The sequence below is a fragment of the Crocodylus siamensis genome, chromosome 15 (assembly GCF_052110815.1).
Source record: "Crocodylus siamensis isolate JL-2025a chromosome 15, ASM5211081v1, whole genome shotgun sequence".
Taxonomy (NCBI): domain Eukaryota; kingdom Metazoa; phylum Chordata; order Crocodylia; family Crocodylidae; genus Crocodylus; species Crocodylus siamensis.
The window spans coordinates 30,037,551-30,057,534 of NC_143409.1; the positions used below are offsets into that span (position 1 = coordinate 30,037,551).

The window sequence follows — 19,984 nt, forward strand, 5'->3', positions numbered from 1 at the left end:
TCCAATGTCATTACTCATTTCTGAACATTGAGACTACCGGTCCTCAACCAGGGTGCTGCAGGGTACCATTCAATATTAGTTTGGTTAGGTGTGCAAACACCAACACATGATTCATAAGATAAACCCAAAAATTTCAAATAGTAATCCACAGTGTCAAACACATTCTTGACCTGTTGTGGTGTTTCTGAGTTCTTTGTAATAGAAAAATTGCTCTCTTCTTTTTCTATAGTCCTAAAAATGAGTGAAAGCTAAGAACTGGCATTTTCTGAGGGGAATCTAAAAAGGTTGAGAATCACGGATCTAGACCTACTATTACTCCTGTCTTCAGCACAGAAGTATTATTTTTTTCTGTTGAAAAATTTAAAACAACTATCCAAAAGTGCTTGGAAGCAAACATAATAGGAGCATTCCCCAAGAGGCCCTCATGTGCATGGACTGGATGTGGTTGGTTTTACAGAAAAGGCTTATAATTGTGTAAATAGGGAATAGTGAGTGCAGATTCCTTTTTAGTCATTTAACAGGGGCATAACAAGCAGACAGATGTTTAAAAAATAATGGTGATATAGTCAGCCACTGAATTGTTACACACAACACCCATGAGCTTCAATGGGAACTCTGCACATGTAATGAGGGCAGCATTTAGTCAAAAAGTCTAGGCTGACGATACTGATTTGTCAATGCAAATATGAAGAGCTGGTTGTATTCCTATCAACTCTCTGAAACACAAGTTATCTCCAAGCTGTTTGCATTACAAGCAATGTGAACCATGCACATTTTCAGGGAAGATTTCCCCCTGCCTTTCTCAGTTAACTTATGCCTTCTCTTCTGAAAAATTACCAGTTTCAGTGATACTGTAATTAGGAGTGATGCTGTAACTATGACGGTTCAGGAAATATGCAGTGGACTAGGATTTTTGTGGGTATACTTTTTATTGGACCAGCTACATAGCCCTCAGAAACCTGAAGAATGCATTACATTTGAAAGTTTGTCTTAGTCTATCCCAACCCAATGCAAGGTGTCACTCCCCAAATCCTTGCCTTTTGCAATATTGTAATTAGATTCAGCTGATGAATCCTTGCACTTACTCTTGGGAACCTAGGAGGGCCTGGTTCTGTTCCTCCTGAACCCATTTGATCATTGACTTTGGTTATTGTTAATGATTTTTCTCTCCTGTAACAACAAACTGTAAAAATGTTCCCAAGGAGACATGGTGTTATATTATCCTTTTTTATTCCCTGATTAAAAAAATATATTCAGTATTTACAGGTGCATTGACTACTGTCATTTTTAGTGAGACGGGAGATAAGCTACGTGGTGGCCTGTTGATCAGAACATGGCTTGGAAATGAGGATTCTCATTCCAGCTCTTTGTGATTAGTGCAATCACTTGGCAGCTCATCTGCAATCTGTGGGGATGCTACTTCTCTTCCCCAAAAGGGTAAAGACAGAAACTAGGACAGAGTGGCACCTGCCCCCTGCCTTGCTTCAGGCTAACAGGGCTAACTAACACTGTGCTCAAAAGGGTAAAGTAAGCTTAATTAATTAAAGACTACATATTGCTCTGAAATATTCAGGTGGAGATGAAGTGTAGGGCAAAAGTTGTTGTCTGATTGTATCTTTATAATAAGTTAATCAAATTGTTAATGTATGCTGAGATACATTTTTATACAGGTGCAAGTGAAGGACGGTTCAACTGTAAGAGAGAGAGAAACAGAGACAGAGATCTAGAGATCTTATTTTATTACTGTGTTTCAGCATTTATCAGTGCAAAAATAAATTCTGTAGAGATGCTAAAATATTAACTGGATCAGAAAAAATTAAAGGGTCTTTGAAATATACAATCTATAGTAATGGCAAATATTTGCACTTTGTGCAAACTGACAAATTGATGATGTCACCGTGGAATTCTTCCTGTGTGTAAACTAACTTAAGGGTGTGCAGGGTCATCTGAAAAACAGAATAGTCTGCATTGTGCAGCAAAATAATATACTTCAAATTCGGCAATAATGTCGTTTCAATGAGTCCGCCAGCGATCCTCCATCTCTTACTATCTTTCTTTAGCACATTGTCCTGTCTGTTGCTTATCCCTTACACAGTCATGAAGGCAGATACTGTCTGTTCAGTGTTAAACTCTCCAATGGGGTGGTAAGCAGGTCCTGATTGTTTTATTATTATTGGATTTTGACAGATTAGTAGGTGAATCCTTTCAACTGGTGGTGAAGCTTCCAGATGAAGCTCTTTAATTTATCTTTCACTCAGCCGTTGTTATGATGATTGCAGAAACAGTACATTGCAGAAACAGTACATTGGCCAAAAAACAGTACATGGCCTTTAAAAAAAAAATCACTCCTTTTCTATACTAAATCCCTTGAGCTTACTGATACATTCTCCCATGAGAATGTATAAACTGGTTTCCATATGTCTTAATTAGGAATTATGTATTTTATGTGAATCAAAATTCAGTACCAGCACATACACATCATTACATTTTCTATCCATTCTTGTTTAATTTTCCTGATGGGTTGCACAGATATCAGTGTAAGGATTTTTGCTAAATTTTCAGCAATTACAATATTTCAGAAATGTTTGAGCCATGCTCAGTATTGATCTATCTCCACTACATTTGCACAGTGTGAAAAAATGTAATTGTCTTTACAATGAAGAAATTGGGTCAGGAGATCCTAATGAAATAATCCTGGATAACAATGCACTGTACAATGGGCTTCTTCTGTTAATTAATCATTATTTTTTCTTTCAATATGTATAATAATGTTTTCTACTTGCAGTGGATTCTGAGTCTACAGTATTAGCAGATCCTGTATCTTTTTTTTACCTTTTTATTACCATCACCTATAACATGGGAGAACAAATAGAAAAAGGCTTTTGTCATGGTTCAGCTAAAATGGATTGTGCTGATATAATCCCTACCTGATTATGATTATAAGCTCCTAAAACACCAGCCATAAGTGATAAAGACTTCCTTTGTGCTGCAGGACGTAATCCTCATCAAGCCAGTTTCTATAAAGATTATGTGAATCTGACGTCCTATTGAGGTTTTAAATAAAAATTAAATCAGGAAATATAATAAAAAGACTGTCGTTTTCTGAATCTGTGACGCTACCTTGAAATCTGACCTAAAGGTTGGCAATGCTAGTATGTGCCTCAAAATAGACTGTATGCTATTAAATGGAGGCATAGAAAGGGATCAACTTATTCTGAGCCATGACAAAATAAGATCAGCTAAGTTTTGTTGCCTAATTTAAGAAAAAGTGAGCATGCAGATGAAAGATGTCTTTTTACTCTTTAAAGCAAAATAAACAATAGTAAATGACTTAATCTCTTTAAAGATTAGATTTCACAGTTTGTAGCTTCTGCTTCTGGAAACTGATATTTGGGGCTTATAGGAGAATTTCAGAGGGGTGTGCCCTGCCTTGATGAATAAATTGCATATTAATTAACAAACAATATTGGTTAAATAAAGGGTGCAAAAGAAAGGCACTCTTACTGTACACTGAAGTCATTGCTGCTCCTTTTATTGTATTACACTATTTACTCAAATATAAGACAAGGGTCTTACAGGTGCATACAAGGAAACCTCATTAAATACATTGCCTATCCTTAAATTGGTGCCAAAAACAGCGTGTGCTCAGCAATGGAAACCAGCTATGAGGGCAAAGGGACTACATGACCCCCCAGATTTATTTTCCCTGATGTAGCAGTGGGAGGGGGACAAATTCAAAGCAAACCACCAATAATTAGATTGGCTTTCCACAAGAATTATAGCACTATATCACATGTTTCCTCTCTAGAGGGCTAAGACAGGCTAAGACCTTTAAGACATACATCTCTCAGAATGTGCAGTCCTCCAAAAAAGAGGCGAGAAGCAGCAAGGCTAGAGTGGGTGGAATCATCTCTGGGGACTATTCTTGATGACATAAAAAGAGTATCCCTGTGGCTGCTCTGATTCAATAAGGAGTTGGTTTCACCTTCCAACCAGAGGAACTGAGGAGAAAGATGAGCACTTTTTAGCCAGTGTATCAGGACCAGGAAATCACTTATGCTGTGCAGACATTATATTTGTCTCTGATCTCCTATGCTTTCACAATCATAAAGTCAACTGATTGCAGGTACAAATGATTTGAACATGCATGGCCACAATCTGCGTAAGATCTGGAGTGCTTCTTTGAATCTGATATGTGGAAAATGACTTTGGCTGTGGTGGTTTTCCCAGGCTGTGGCAAAGCTGAAGAGCTGTTTTATCATATGTCTATTATATAGCAATAATACATTTGGAAATGCATAGCTAGAACAAATCACCAACATGCTACATGTAGGGAGTGTCACAGTTTTATATGATTGATATTGTTGGACTGATTAACTGTAATGTAAGTGAGAAGGTTGTTGTCAATTTCCTTAAGATTTAAATTACCACATTTTTTCAGAGCTCCATAGGGCAGATTTTAGTGATTAATGTTGCCATTTTTAATCCATCCTAAAAAAAAGCTGAATGGGGGTGGAGACCCTGTTGAATTGTAAGTGTGGGTATTCACATAATTTGACTGATCATAATCGTCTCTTCTGGACTCCTTTGACAAAATCTGCAGACCCCAAGGGTCCATGGACCCCAGGTTGAAAAACCACTGTATTAGGAAAACGGGACTATTTCAGATCCCAGTTATATGGGTATAACTTTTGAGTAATCCCAATTGCAGTTGGATTTATACCTACATAACTGAAATAAGAATCAGCCCTAGTGTGTTCAGATTATTGGTCTATAATGCAAGCACTGTTCTTTACATGCGGGGCATTATTAAATGGAATTTTTCAGGTCCCAGGAAAATAGAGCAGGCACCATGTTACTAATGCTGAAATACTTAATGCAGTGGTTCTTAACCTTCTTTATACTTGAGGCCCCCCCTCACTGAACTCAAGGTACCCCTCATGGGACTTGAGACCTACTCTATAACTTTTTGTGAATTGAATGGCACCCAATTTCAAAAAAACAATTTATTTATTAGATTGTTTACCTCTTTGGCATATCATTTAGGCGCACAGATTCAAAGATGGCCACAATTTTTTCCTGACTAGTTTGAGATATTTGGTGTCTGAAGTTGGTCTTCCAAGACTGAAGACACCCAAAAACTAGTCAGTACTTGACTATATAAATCTTTTTATCTCTATTTTCCCCCACTTACATTCCTTAACTGTAACATGGGAATAATGATAATGAGAACACTTGGAAAGTGCTGGATATCTTTGAATGGGAAGTGCTAAGCTGAATTTGTTATATTCTGTTCCAAGAATAGTATTGAAATAAGGGTGGAGAAAAATGGAATATGACCACAGCTGTTAGCATCATCCCCAGGCAAAACTTATTTCTGGAGTGAATATGTATTGCTGGAAAGGTACAGAACTTTTTTCTGTACTGTCTGGTATGCAGCTTTGCTCTACGCGCCTTCTACAACAGCTGTGCAAAAGAAGGAACAGAAAGTGTGGACTACAGAGGAACATTGCCACTGGACATGGGTCTAGATAAGCCCTATGTGGGTGTGCAGCTGTTAGGAAAGCTGTTTGCAAGAGCAGTTGCAGTGAAATTTTGTCAGCACCAGGAAGAAAAAGGTTCTGTCCCTCGCAGAACCCCACTGTACAGTTTGTTTTGAATTTTGCAAAGTCTGTCCCAGGAGGCTTAGGGAGACTCATTTGCATTGGAAATACTTACTATCATCTGCTCTCTCTATATAGCAAGGACACAGCAGGGATGCAAACCATATTTTGCAGAACTTTCCTTTAATCAGTTTCATATTGTAAAATGAAATGTAATCTTGAGTAATATACATTCAGCTCCTTAAAAATTAAAAAAGCTATAAATTATTAAAAACAAATGAGCTATCCTCCAAAAGAGAAATGGGCTTTGTAGCCTCTGATGGATTAGAAGGCTGCGTGTGAGGAAGGGGCGTTGGCTGAAGCTGTTGTAAATCTGTCTTCTGTAATGTTAATACCATTGTGGGATGGTGTTACTTGACTGGGCCTCAAGGCTGTCAAATTATTTAGACAACTGGCAGGTCTTAGAGTTTGGAAAATGCCTTGATGACTGGTCTCTCCTTCCATGTTCCAGCACCTATGGACAGCTGAACTGAAAGTCGTTTCTTTTTTTTCTTTTCTTTTCTTTTTTTTTCTTCAAGTCTATACCATACACAAGAGAAAGGGTTACTATAGGCTCTGTTCTGAAATGGATATTAGGGTTTTGGTTTTGGCAGTAGAAACTTAGAGGGGCTTCCAGAACTTGGCTACAAGGGACTTAATTTCAATTTGGGAACCAAGGCCCATATGTTTCCCTCCTGTGCACAAATGCACAAAGAGGAACAAAATACAAAAGATCTGCATTTCTCCAAGATCCATGGTAGATAAATAATCTGCCTCTCACCAGGCTGTGAGGTTAGTGGAATTGTATTGCAGTCCTGGGCAAAGGCAAGAAAGGCAGTGGTGGGTTCTTAAGTTTGTGCAAAACTGCATCCCAAGCACATGGATGCTGGCCAGCTGCATGGAGGAACACTTCCTGGGCTGCCCACTTCCCCTAGCATGGCAGGGCAGAGAGAATCATGTTGGCAGAAGCTCCTTGGACAACTCTTTTGCTCTTCAACCTGCTGCACTAGTTTCTTTCCAGCAGTGTTACATTTCACTTTGGTCACAGACCTTTCTAAAAAGAAAGACCTACAAAGGATGGAGGACTGGAACCGCCACTAAGGAAGAATACTCTGATCTGGTCCGGACCTGCAGGGAGCAAACCAGTAAAGCCAAGGTGTGACAGAACTCCAACTAGCTACAAGTATTAAGGACAAGAAAAAGGCCTTTTTTAGATATGTGGGGACCTGGAGGAAAAGCAAGGGCAATGTTGGACCCCTGTTAAACCAGATGGGACAACTGACAACTGATGCCCAGGAAAAAGCCAACTTGCTAAATGGGTACTTTGCATCAGTTTTTCACCAGTCCCAAGAGGCGCCCCTGCCCGTTACAGGACAGGAACGCCTGGGTGAGGGTGATTCCTTACCCTCCATCAATGCTGACCTCATGAAGGAACACCTCGACAGGCCGGATACCTTCAAGTCAGCCGGCCCTGACAATTTACACCCAAGGGTACTCAAGGAGCTGGCAAGCATCATAGCTCAGCACCTGGCATGGATCTTTGAGAACTGGAGCTCTAGTAAAGTGCCCAAAGGCTGGAAGAAGGCCAATATGGTGCCTATTTTGAACAAGGGGAGGAAAGCGGATCCGGCAAACTACAGGCCCATCAGCCTGCCCTTTATTCTGGGGAAGGTCTTAGAAAAGATGATCAAAGAGGCCATCCTTAACAGACTAGCCGATGGCAGCATCCTGAAGGATAGCCAGCACGGGTTTGTTGCGGGTAGGTCTTGCTTGACCAATCTGATTTCCTTTTACAACCAAGTGACCTATCAACTGGACAAGGGAGAAGAGATTGATGTCATATATCTTGACTTCAAAAAAGCCTTCAATCTGGTATCCCATGATCACCTCTTGGCAAACTGGCCAACTGCAGCCTTGAGTCCACCGTGATCCGCTGGCTGGGGAATTGGCTCTGTGGTCAGACCCGGAGGGTGGTGGTTGACGGAAGCTAATTGTCATGGTGCCCTGTGACCAGTGGGGTCCCCCAAGGCTCTGTCCTTGGACCAACATTATTCAACATCTTCATTAATGATGTGGACGTTGGTGTCAGAAGCGGATTGGCCAAGTTCACCAACAACACCAAACTCTGGGATAAAGCATCCACACCTGAGGACAGGAGGGTAACCCAGGCAGACCTTGACAGGCTCATGAAATGGGCGGATGAGAACCTGATGGTGTTTAACACTGGAAAATGCAAGGTTCTCCAGCTTGGGAGGAAAAATCTGCAGCATACTTATAGTCTTGGCAGTGCTACACTGGCTAGCACTATGAACAAAAGGGACTTGGGGGTCAGGATTGACCACAAGATGAACATGAGCCTTCGATGTGATGCTGCAGCTAGTAAAGCAAGCAAAACGCTGGCTTGCATCTATAGATGCTCCTCAAACAAATCCCAGGACGTCATTCTCCCATTGTACTCGGCCTTGGTGAGGGCGCAGCTGGAGTACTGCGCCCAGTTTTGGGCTCTACAATTCAAAAAGGATGTGGAGAAGCTTGAGGGAGTGCAGAGAAGAGCCATGTGCATGATCAGAGGTCAGAACAGGCCTTATGATGAGATGCTGAGAGCCATGGGACTCTTCAGCCTGGAAAAGCTCAGGCTCAGGGGTGGTCTGGTGGCCGCCTATAAGTTTATTGGGGTGCTCACCAGGATGTGGGGGAATGTCTGTTCACCAGAGTGGCCCAGGGGATGACAAGTTGAAATGGTCACAAACTCCTTCAGGACTGATTCAGGCTGGACATAAAAAAGAACTTCTTTACAGTTTGAGCCCCTAGGGTCTGGAATGGACTGCTGCTGGAGGTGGTTCAAGCACTTACTTTGAACACTTTCAAGAGAAATTTGGATGTTTATCTTGCTGGGATCCTATGAGCCCAGCTAACTTCCTGTCCCTGGGGCAGGGGGCTGGACTCGGTGATCTTCCAAGGTCCCTTCCAGCCCTGATGTCTATGAAATTTATGAATTCTATGAAATCTTTTTCTCACCTAGCCTGCCCATTGCATGGCCATAAGGAGGAAGAGACATTCCTCACAGTCACCACCGTCACCAACTATCTGCCTGCTTTCTGTGATTTAATTCTGCTTTGCTCTGTACCAGGAACTGGAGACATCTAATCTGCTCCTTTCACCATGGATTTTAATAAGGCTTTTGCCCCATAATTCTCCATTTTTCAGCTAGCATGGAAGATGACCCACAGAAATGCCAACTTGACAAGAGTCAGCTGAGCACACCTGGTGCACATACTCTTAGACTATTATTCCTAGAGGAAAGTACACATTACTTGCACCAGTACTGCACTGCACTACACCTGAGGACAAGAACATTTATTATATATTAAAGGGAACATGAGACAAGTTGTGAAAATGACCGAGAGCTTTTGCTAACTCACTGGGTGCATCTACATGAGATGTTACCGCACAGTAATGCCAGCGAATGTCTTAAGGTGATGCTAGCGTGCAGTAGCCTGGTAATATTGGGCGTTAGCACTGTCTGTGCTGTGATGTGCTACTGCGCAGTATTTTTTGGCTACTGTGCAATCAGCATCTCACATAGACATGTACACTGTGTTCCAAAGCAAAAAGATTTTGATTCTTCTCCCTCCAACTACTTGTGTTACACGTTATACCCATACAAGACATGGTCACAGATTTGCAGAGGTTTCCATTTCCACTGTGCTTTCCCTTTGGTGTAAATGACTAAACAAAGTTCAGGGTAAGGGGGTCAGGTGTGGCAGTCCCATGCCTGTGGTTGTTCAGCATGGGCAGGGCTACTGCTGTAACTGATACTGCTCACACCCTGTGTGGTGGAGGCCACAATGGCTGCAGAGGCTGTTGCTGCCTGTGGATTTCAGTAAAGACTTCACTGGCTATGAAATGTAGATTTCCTTCTTCTGGTCTCCTCCAGAAAGTCCATTTACTTTAGCTTTGCTCAAGATGAAGAGATTTGGGCTTTTGCGTGCAATGCATTTAAACCTAATTTCCTGAGATATTGCTTATTTTTTTAAAACACTTCATTTTTTTGGCAGAAACAAACAGAAAAATAGAAGGAATCTCAGCAAAATAGCTTTACCTCTTTCAGCACATCCTCCACACTTCTTAAAATTATGACCAGGCCAAGCCTAGCCAGGAGGAGGGCATACATTTCTGGGGCTGGGCACAGAGCTGGGTCATGTCTCAGTGTATTTCTTGTTCTATTGCTGGACTAGTCAATTCTTGTCCTTTCCTTCTTGGCCCAGTCCAAAAAATGTGTGCTTTCTTCTCCAGTGTGAACACAATGAACAACTTCCTCCTTTCCCTAAGCAACTCCTGAGGCATATTTTGGACACGAAGTGCACGCATGGTCATTATTAGCAGTCTGTTCTGTCATCTTGTCTCTGCCTAATACAAACGCTCCGGCTCGTTGTGAAGCGCCTGCATTAGGCTTGGGGGCCACGGTAGGCAGCCCGGCAGCTCAAGAAAAGCTGGAGCGCGCGCTTCATGCCAGGCGCCTTGTGCCGCACCAGAGAACGGAACAGGCCCAGGGCATCGCTTCCATCAGGGGGGATGTATCCTGGGCAATAACCCCCGCTCCCCCCCGCTTTCAACTTGTGCCTTCGAGCACGAACAAAATTGGGGTCACACGGAGCTGCGACATTTGCTGGTCTATGCGGCTGCGGCTGCACGGGCGCTGCGCCCTCCCCGACACCGGCAGGGCCCCCCCGCAGGACGGGCCGGGCCCAGCACGGCGACCCACGCGGGACAGCTACTAGCACCGAGACCGCCCCGCCCCCGCATCTGCCAATTGGCTGCGCAGGCTGGCCAATGAGGAGGCAGGCTGCTCCCCCGATCCTGTTCCCCACTCCTCGCCCCTCTCGCGAGACTTCCTCTTCGCTTCACGGGCTTGGGCCGCGTCCGGCGACAGGCACCCACCATGCTGCGGGGTGCCGGGGCGCACACCCTGCGGCGGGCGGTGAGTGCGGCCGTGGGGAGGGGGCGTCGGCGCCGGTGCTGCGCTGCGCTGTGCTGGGGCGGGGGCTGCCTGTACTCGGCTGTACCCGGACCCCGCGCCCTGCACCGGCCAAAGGTCGCGCTGTGGCGCATGCGCACCCTCTCCCCCCAGCAGAGGCGCGGGGAGGAGGCTGGAACTTGCCTCAGGCCCTGGGGAGAGCCGCTGCGGTCCCACAGCTCGGTCCTGGCAGGGAGTGGGCCTGTGCGCGGTGCCGTATGTGGGTGCGTTGTCCACCGGCTGGTCAGGTGCACAGTTGGGAGGAACTTGCTTTGACTTCTCTGGTACTTTTCTCGTTAAAATAAAAGTCCCCGGGAACATCCTGGGAGTAACACAGGTGTGTGAGTGGTAGAGGTGCACTGATACATCAGTATCGGTGTCGATAAAAGGAAAATTGACATTTTGGCTGATGTGGCCGATAACGTTGCTAATAAATGCCGCAGCCCAGCAGCTTGGAGACCAGCGTCAGGCCAGTGGTGGGGGAGGGGCTGGAGGGGGCAGATTGAGGCCCCCATGGTAAGGGAGGGAGTGGGGCTGGGGCAGGTGTGCAGTGGGGGCAGGGTGCGGGACAGAGCAGCACCTTGTCTAGGGGGATGGGGAGGCACTGGGGGCATGTGCCTCTGGATCTGTGGATGGGGCAGGGGTAGGCTGCATGCTGTGGGCTGTGTCACTCTCTTCCCAGCAGGGGGGCTGGGCCCAGGCTGTGCTCGGGGCAGGCAGGGGTGGGTAGTGGCACTGGGAGGGGTTTTACAGGGTGGCTACAGTGAATTTTGGGGTATCTGTAGCTCTTCTCCCCCCCATAGCCACTGTTCCCAGTGCTGCTGCTTCCTGCCCCACCCTTTCCTGAGCGCAGCCCAGGCCTAGACCCCCTGCTGGGAAGAGGCTGCCACAGCTGCGGCCCTGAGCGGGCATCCTGCCTTTGCCCCATGTACAGATCTGGGGGGCACATGGTCCCTGTGCCTCCCCCAGGAGTGCATGCAGAGGTGGGAGCTGCCCCTCCTCTGCCCTCCTGCCATGCCCCTGGATGAACTGCAGCTCCGTCCTGTGCCCCGTCCCTCCCCTCCCCTCTTTCCCACAACAGACTTAGCAGTCAGATGCTACTCTCCAAGATGCCGGGCTGCATATCAGCAGTCAGATCAGTATCAGCTGATGTGGCTGGTTAATAATCGGCTATCGGTATCAGCCCAAAAAATCTGTATCAGTCCACCCCTAGTAAGTGGAGTATGTTGTAATCCAGGACTGCATCATTCATGGAAAGGAGTTGGCTGCAGCTGAAAAACATTCTGTGCTTGGTCATACTAAGAATTTATAGGAGGATGTGTGACTGCATCTGTGCCTGTCTGTCTGTTCAGGCTTAGGCTTTATGAAATGTTGTCATGACAGTGTAGATGGCTAGCGGGTCCTTACATTAGGACTTTGCCAAGGTAAAGAACATATGTTTATTCTGAGCCATAGCAAATTATTTATTACATATTGCAGTGTGTTCTGTGTTCAGGCTTGTATGTTACTAAACTACAGCCAGATGAAGGGTTGAGATTACTTGGAATGCATGGGGAATGGTGTCTTCATGCTCATCCAGTCTGTGCTTTGGAGAAAGACGGTGGCAGGAGGCTAAGGATATATATTATCTATGCGGCATGCCTGGTGTGCCCTGAGAGGAAAGTTCCTGAGTATGCCCCATCCACTTGGTCATGCATGTTAAAACTCTTCTTCTTAGCATAGCAGCTTGCAAGAAGTTGGTTTCTGGCATGCTTGAGAGCAGCCGCAGGGACATCACTGGAGCAACTGCGCTGCCAAATTCCAGGTTTTGGTGCATCCAGTGGGAGTAGGTGGTGAGCCATACTGTCACTGAGGTAGCGTCTTTGCTAGGGAGGCCAGGAATATAATGTTCATATGCCCTTAAACTCCACTGATCCCTCTGCAAGCTGGTCATAATGTCATAAGTTTAATTAAAGTTTGTTTTGTTTAAAAAAGAAAAACTTTAGAAACTCTTGGCTAGAAATTGCTGTAAAAGTGGGAAGCATTGATTATGGACAGGTGAATCAGTTTGGTCAGAAATTAATAACATTTAACAATTTTAAGTTCCACAAAGTGGAGTTACAAGGTTAAATACTTTTTTTCAGCATTCACACCTCCTTGAATTCATAAGACAAGTTAAACGAACAAAATTGTGACCCAGACTCTCTTCCCTGTGAACTTTTAAACTGACAAATAGGAGGAGGACCCAGTAACCCCAAAATATTTATTTTGTATTAATACAGAAAAGGGGCAGAGAATTTTAACTAAGAAATATGCTGTATTATAACTGGCATAGGCATTAAATATAAGTGTAGTATATAGTGTTTCTGTAAATGAAGCTGTAGCTCTCTCATTGAGGGCTGAACTACTGCAGGTTTGCTTTCACTTTCTGGTGTAAGAGTGTGTATGTACATGGATGGTGACCTTGAAGCAGCTGACATGTTGTAGAGCCCCATACTTTATCTCACATCTCATATTAATCTGATTGTGTGCCCGTGCTGTAAGAGCACCAATTGATATCAAGGAAAGTGGATTTTCAGCTTGCTGCCTGTCAAGGAATGTCCATTAGTTTGCTAGTAGCAGGAAGGCATAGTCCAGTGCAGGCCAGCCCTTTCGGCAGGAGTGCCTCAACTAAGCCCTGCGCTCTCCAAAGTGCCACTCCGGTCCTCTTCTGGGCTAAGGACAGACATTCAAAAAGCTGGAGCCTGAATTGATTAAATCTTTGCAGGTTAGTCTAACCCAGTGGTTCTCAACTTTTTAGATTGCGGACTGGCATACTGCAGACTGGAAGTGACCAGCATACTGCGGACCAGAAGCCAACCCCTTTTTGTACTCGGTATAAAAGGGGTTGGCTGCCAGTCCACAGTATGTCTTCCAGTCTGGCAGCCAACCCTTTGCAACCCGGTACTGGGCTGCAGCCCAGGGCTTGGGAACCTCTGGTCTAACCTGCCTAGGTTGAACCAATTTGCGAATGAATTGTCATTCAGGAAATGCAGGCACTTGCCTGCAGTGGCTCAGGCCAGAAGCCAGGGGGCTCTAGAGCAGCCCTCAGCTGCAGGAAAGTTGTGCTGCCGGGCAGGGAGGGCATGGCCAGGTCCTGGCAGTAGCCTCAAGTGAACTGGCCAGGGAGGAGATTTAATTCTCCCTTCCCTGTCCCATTGGCGTAGACCTAAGCTGGTGTCTGCCTGGCGCTCCCCCTTTGCCATTGCAGCAGGTGGGGCTGGGGCATGGCCAGACGCCAGCTGGCATGGCCCCTGAGGCAGCGGAGGCAGGGAGAAGGTTTATTTCTCCCTCTGCCCCTGGAGGACTACAGTCAGTATCTGCCAGCCCTGACTGTCTCTGCTGATTGCTGCCTGCAAAGGGCGAATGGTGGGATAAGCCCCCTTCCTGCCCCCTCCATGAGATGCTGGACAGAGGCAGGAAATAACCTCCCTCCCTACCCTCTCACCTAAGGAGGCCATGCCTCCGCCCCTGCCCCTGGAGTAGCGAGCAACTCTGATGGGTCAGCGTGCCCTCTCATGGTTTCCTGGGAGCTCAAGCCTTTTCCTGGCGGTGGGGGATACACTGCAGGTGGGGGCAGGGTGCAGTGGGGCTGGCAAAGTTGCCATAGACTGTGTGGGGAGAGCAGCACTGGAGCTTGGAGGGGTGGCCATAGCCCCCCAAGCCCTTCCTAGCACTGCTGCCTCTCACCCCGCGCAGTCTGTGGCAGCTCTGACCGCCCTGCAGCACAGCCCCATTTCCAGGAAGAGACTTGCAGTCTCCAGGAAACCATGATGGGCTGCTGTCCCCATCATGGTCCCTGTCCCCTTGCTGGTCCAGCGACTGGGGCGCAGTCAGAGGCCAGTCGGCACGGCTCTCTTAGGTGAGGGGGCTGGGCGGGGAGTTAATTCCCACCCCCCCAGTGCCTGGCAGAGTGGGTAGAGAAGGGGCTTATTCCACTGCTTGCCCCACTCGGGGAGTGATCAATGGCAGTGTTTGCGGCTGGCAGACCCTGGCTGTGGTCCCCTGGGGGCAGAGGGGAGAATAAACCCCCTTCCTGCCCCTCTGCCTCAGAAGGCCATGCCAGCTGGCATCTGGCTGTGCCCCTACCCCGGCCACTGCAGTAGTGAAGGGGGAGCACCAGGTGGACCCAAGCTTGGGTCTGTGCTTGTGGGGCAGGGAAGGCAGAATTAAATCCCTCCCTGGCCAGTTCACTTGAGGCTACTGCTGGGGCTGGTCACACCTCTAGTGCTGGATGGAGCAGCCAGTGGAGAAATGCTGGGCAGGGGTTGCTGCACCCCTGTCTGTTAGACCCCACAGGGGTCCATGCTGGTGGGACAGGGCAAGGAGTGGGGAATATGCCTCTTCCCTGCCTCCTTAGCCTTATGGGGGCTGGTGTCTGGCTGTGCCCCCACCGCTGTTCTGGCTTGGGAGCAGAGGGGTGGGGCCAGCCTTGCTCTCCTGGAGCAGAGAACACAGCCCTGCCCAGCCCAGAGAGTATGCCTGGCTGCTGGGGGACTGGTTTAAGTTAAACCAGGAAGGGGTCTGGGACAGAAGTTTCATAAACTGGTTTGAGCTCAGTCAGTTAAGTCTGGTACTATGTTCAACCAGGTTTGTCTCAAACTGTTTTGGCCATTTGAAACTGGCTTATATGCACTGAAGTTATGTTCTGTTGCAGGTTTAACCTGGTTTCAGATCACTTAAGCTGGTTTATGTGTAACTCCTGTCCCTAGCCCTGTTGCCCAGTCTGCTGCTCTGTTTATGCTACCTGCCTGATCTGCTGCTCTGCTTTCTGCTTCTGTCTCCTCCCTGATCTTCTGCATACCGCATGCAGAAGCTGCCTGTGGCACTTGTGCCACACTTGTGCCCTTCTTTAATCTGTGTTCCCTGGCAAACACTACATTTGTTGTGAATAATGCATTCATTGCAAAGTAACTACCATATTTTCTTGACTATAAGAGGACCCTCTAAGAATTAGATTCTATATATGGAACATTTATACATTTGTTATAATTCTCCAGGTATAAAAACTAAGCTTTGGAGGCTTGCTTCAAACCCAGTGCTACAGCAAAGAAAATAAATGTGGGGCTCAGATAGCTGCTTTCCCTTCCCCCCCTTCCTTCCTGTCAGACCTTGTTCTCCCTGAGCACATGGAAGTGAGGAGCAAATTTGAAAACACTGACCTTGAAATAAACATAAACATAATTTACCATGTAGGCAAATTACTACAGGTACCTCTAGACTTCATTCATCCAGAATGGATACAATTTACCTTTTTTTAAACTGCTGCAAGATTTAGCACAGGTACTCCATAAGCATACTTTTAAGCATCATGTTTGTAACTTACTTATATGTAATACAAACTATACATGCTATTAGTTCCAAGCCAAAAGGCTCACAAGTCAACATATAGTAGAGCTGTGCGAAGCTTCTGGTGCTGATTCGATTTGGAGGAGATTTAGCCTGATTTGGCGGCCGAATCTTGAAATCTAAATCAAATCTTTACAAATGGGTCCCGGTAAAAGAAGTCTGAGAACAGTTGTTTTAGATGAGGCATATTGGGCTATTGTTAGTTGCTGTTGTTTTAAATTAATGCGCTAAATTAAATTAACTTTCTAAAACATTGCTTTCTGTATACTTTATCTCAAACATATATATTGACATAAAATAACAGCACTTCTCATTGTTTGGGTAGGGATGAGGAAGATAATTTTTATTTCTATCAGTAAGTTTCTCTTACATTGCATCTTTCTGTTGCCATTGATTCTCTGAACAAACCTCTCATCATGTTTTTAATTTTGTAGCAAAATGTATTTATTCAGAATATCTTTTTAAAAAAAAGATATGATACATCTTTGCTAAGTTTCTTGTAAACTTGCTCTTTTCCCATTCAGAATTCTGATTATGCATGCCTTTGTTTTGTGGGATCCTTTCCTTTTGGTTAATAACTTAACTTTGATGTTTCAGTAGTCTGTATTTTGCCCTTTCTTTTTGTTTAAATATTGATTTTTGTGGTCATTTATCTTTAACAAATAATGTCCCTTCCCTTGTATGAAGACTTTCAGACAAATATAACCTCCCCCACTATTTTTTTCATATCCACCATTCTAGCTTCCCTAAGGCTTTCTCAGAACTTCCTGTTAAAAGGTTCTCTTCATCTCAGTGTGCAACAGCATGATGCATCATTGTTAATAGTCTAGTCAATACCTTTTAACAAAGTTCTGAATCCTGATTTGCAAGAATTATTGCTTGGGAACATCACCATTTATTTCAGAGACATAGGGGCTCATGTAGTCACTTAATGTTTTAGTTCCCCAAACTTCTGGGGTTCTTTCCAAGGGCTTGAGGGTGAAAGCCCTCATATTATCTTTCTGCGCGGAGATTCTAGTAGATCATTCTTGCTTCTGGTGGGGAAAGGAAAGGGAGGGGGGAATTCATATCTAAGATTCCCTTGTATCACTGCCATCTTTTGGCCTGCTGCAGCTTCTTTTCATGCATATGTTAGCATGGTTGTTTTGTTATTTGAGCTGTAATCCTACATGAGTGCGTATTATTATATGACTGCTTGATACCTGGGGAGAATCTTTGGAGTAGGGGTAAGATGTGGTATTGTAAAGAGAACATGTGCAAATAAGGAAGTAACAATATAGCTGTGTTAACAGGTGCAACAAAAGAAGTTGTATGGGGTCAAAAAGACAGTAGTCATGTGCCAGGATGAGGTACCTGGTACTAGATGTGCAGATAACGAGCAGTTGTTGTCATATATGGTCATACTGACCTGTACAAAGATAGATGGGGAGAGAACTTAATTCCAAATCCTTTGGAAAATAAGGTGTTGTGTTTAATGCAGTCTCATAGTTTCTAGGGTCGGAAGGGACCTGAGGAGATCATCTAGGCCGACCCCCTGCCATGGCAGGAAAGAGTACTGGGGTCAAATGACCGCAGCAAGGTGTTCATCTAACCTCCTCTTAAACACCCCCAGGGTAGGAGCCTGCACCACTTCTCTTGGAAGTTGGTTCCAGATCCTAGCTGCCCTGACCGTGAAGTTGCGCCTCCTGATATCTAGCCTAAATCTACCCTCTGCCAGCTTGTGACTGTTATTCCTGGTCACTCCTGGCAGTGCATGGGGGAACATGCCTGCTGATCCCCCCTGACTAGTTTATAACAGGCCACAAGATCCCCCCTCAGCCTTCTCTTGTGGAGGCTGAACAGGTTCAGGTCCCGTAGCCTCTCCTCATAGGGCCTGCTCTGCTGCCACCTGATCATGCGAGTGGCCCTCCTCTGGATCCTCTCCATGTTGTCCACATCCCTCTTGAAGTGCAGCACCCAGAACTGGACGCAGTAGTCCAGCTGCGGCCTAACCAGTGCTGCATAGAGGAGGAGGATCACCTCTTTGGACCTGCTTGAGATGCATCTGTGGATGCATGATAAGGTATGGTTGGCCTTCCTGACTGCATCCCCACACTGCCGGCCCGTGTTCATTTTGGAGTCAGTGATGACCCCAAGATCCTTTTCCGCCTCTGTACTGATAAGAAGGGAGTTCCCCAGCCTGTAGGTATGGTGCTGGTTCTTCCTCCCCAGGTGCATCACTTTGCACTTGTCTGTGTTGAATCCCATCCTATTCTCATCTGCCTACCCTTGTAACCTATCTAGGTCCAATTGCAGCTTATTCCTGCCTTCTAGTGTGCCCACATCCTCCCACATCTTAGTGTCATCAGCAAATTTGAACAGGGTGCTTTTTACCCCCTTGTCCAAGTCACTGATGAAGATGTTGAACAGTGTGGGCCCGAGGACCGAGCCCTGAGGAACCCCACTGCCCATGTCCTTTCAGGTCGAAAATGACTCATCCACTACCACCCTCTGGGTGCGGCCCTCCAGGCAGTTGGCGACCCAATTGACTATGGGTGTTGACACCACAGTCCCCCACTTTCTCAATGAGAACAGGGTGAGAGATAGTGTCGAAGGCCTTCCAAAAGTCCAGGAAGATTATGTCCACTGCTACCCCTGCATCTAATGATTTGGTGATATGATCATAGAAGGCCACCAGGTTGGTCTGACAGGACCTGCCACTAATGAACCCATGTTGGTTGCCCCTAAGCATGACCTTCTGTGCTGGCCCCTTGTGGATATGTGCCAGAATAATTTTCTCAAAAAGCTTGCTCAGGATCGAGGTAAGACTAACTGGCCTATAGTTTCCTGGGTCCTCCTTGTTCCCCTTTTTGAAGATGGGAACCACATTGGCCCTCTTCCAGTCCACTGGCACCACACCAGAGCACCACGAGCGCTTGTAAATCCGTGCCGGGGTCCTGCAATGACCTCAGCCAATTCCCTTAGTACTTTAGGGTGGAGATCGTCTGGACCAGCTGACTTGAATACATCCAGTCCCTCCAGAAGTTCCCTAACTAGTTCCTCACTAACCCTTGGCCTAGGTGTGCCTCCCTTGAGGCCTGAGGAGGGCCCAGCGGGGGGGTGACTGTTCTGGTCCCTGCTCAGGAAAATGGGGGCAAAGAAATTGTTAAATATGTTGGCTTTGTTGTCTGGTGTGAAGACCAGATTTCCTAGTGTGTTCTGCAGGGGCCCCACGTTTCCCGGTACCTTCTTTTTACCCCCTACATATTTAAAGAAGGACGTCTTGTTGTCCATAGTCTGGGAAGCTAGTCCCAGTTCCATCTCTGCCTTGGCCTCGCTGACTGCCCCCCTACATCCCCGAGCAACTGCGGTATAGTCATCCCCGGTGATGGCTCCTCCCTGCCATTGGGTATGCACCTCCCTTTTAGCTAGGAGACATTCCCAGACCTCCCAACCCAGGGGAAGAGCTCGACCAGGAATTCTTAGGTCAGCTCATGGAGGTAGTGAAGTCAAAGGATGTGGTAGGCAGTGAATCACAGCTCTGCCCCATCTCCTGACTGCACTCACCACCACAAGATTCCATCCCTGGAGCAGCAACCCGCCCAGCTGCTCACCCTGCCAGCAGTGTGGGCAGGGGCTGCTGGGATTTGGAGTCTGCTGCAGGTTCAATCTAGCGTGGAGGCTGCACTTCATCTGCCCCGGGGCTAATGCTTGGCTAAAACCTCTTGTATAGAACTTCTAAATCAAACCAAATTAAAAGATCCTTTTTTTATTGCTTTGGTTTTCCTGGTTTTAAAGACTGGTTTGTGTGTACATGTTAATCATTCCGGACTTACTTGAGAACGTCATTGCAGTCTTGTCTGCCTATGTCCTTAGACAAATGCGGCTACAACCTACACCATTGCAACTTCTAGGATCTTTAAGAATTAAATTCAAGGGTTGACTTATTTATTTATTTATTTGTTTATTTGGCTTTAAT

At 46.0% G+C, this 19,984-nt stretch overlaps 1 protein-coding gene across 1 annotated transcript in view; it reads left to right on the top strand.

Annotated features, from left to right (window-relative positions):
• Positions 1-10,495: 10,495 nt before the first annotated feature.
• Positions 10,496-19,984, top strand: part of ETFA (electron transfer flavoprotein subunit alpha) — a 66,395-nt gene continuing 56,906 nt past the window's right edge. The window contains exon 1 of the mRNA XM_090028971.1: positions 10,496-10,623. Within this exon, the coding sequence (XP_089885097.1) occupies positions 10,585-10,623 (39 nt within the window). The 5' untranslated portion in view covers positions 10,496-10,584. The remainder of the gene's footprint in view (positions 10,624-19,984) is intronic.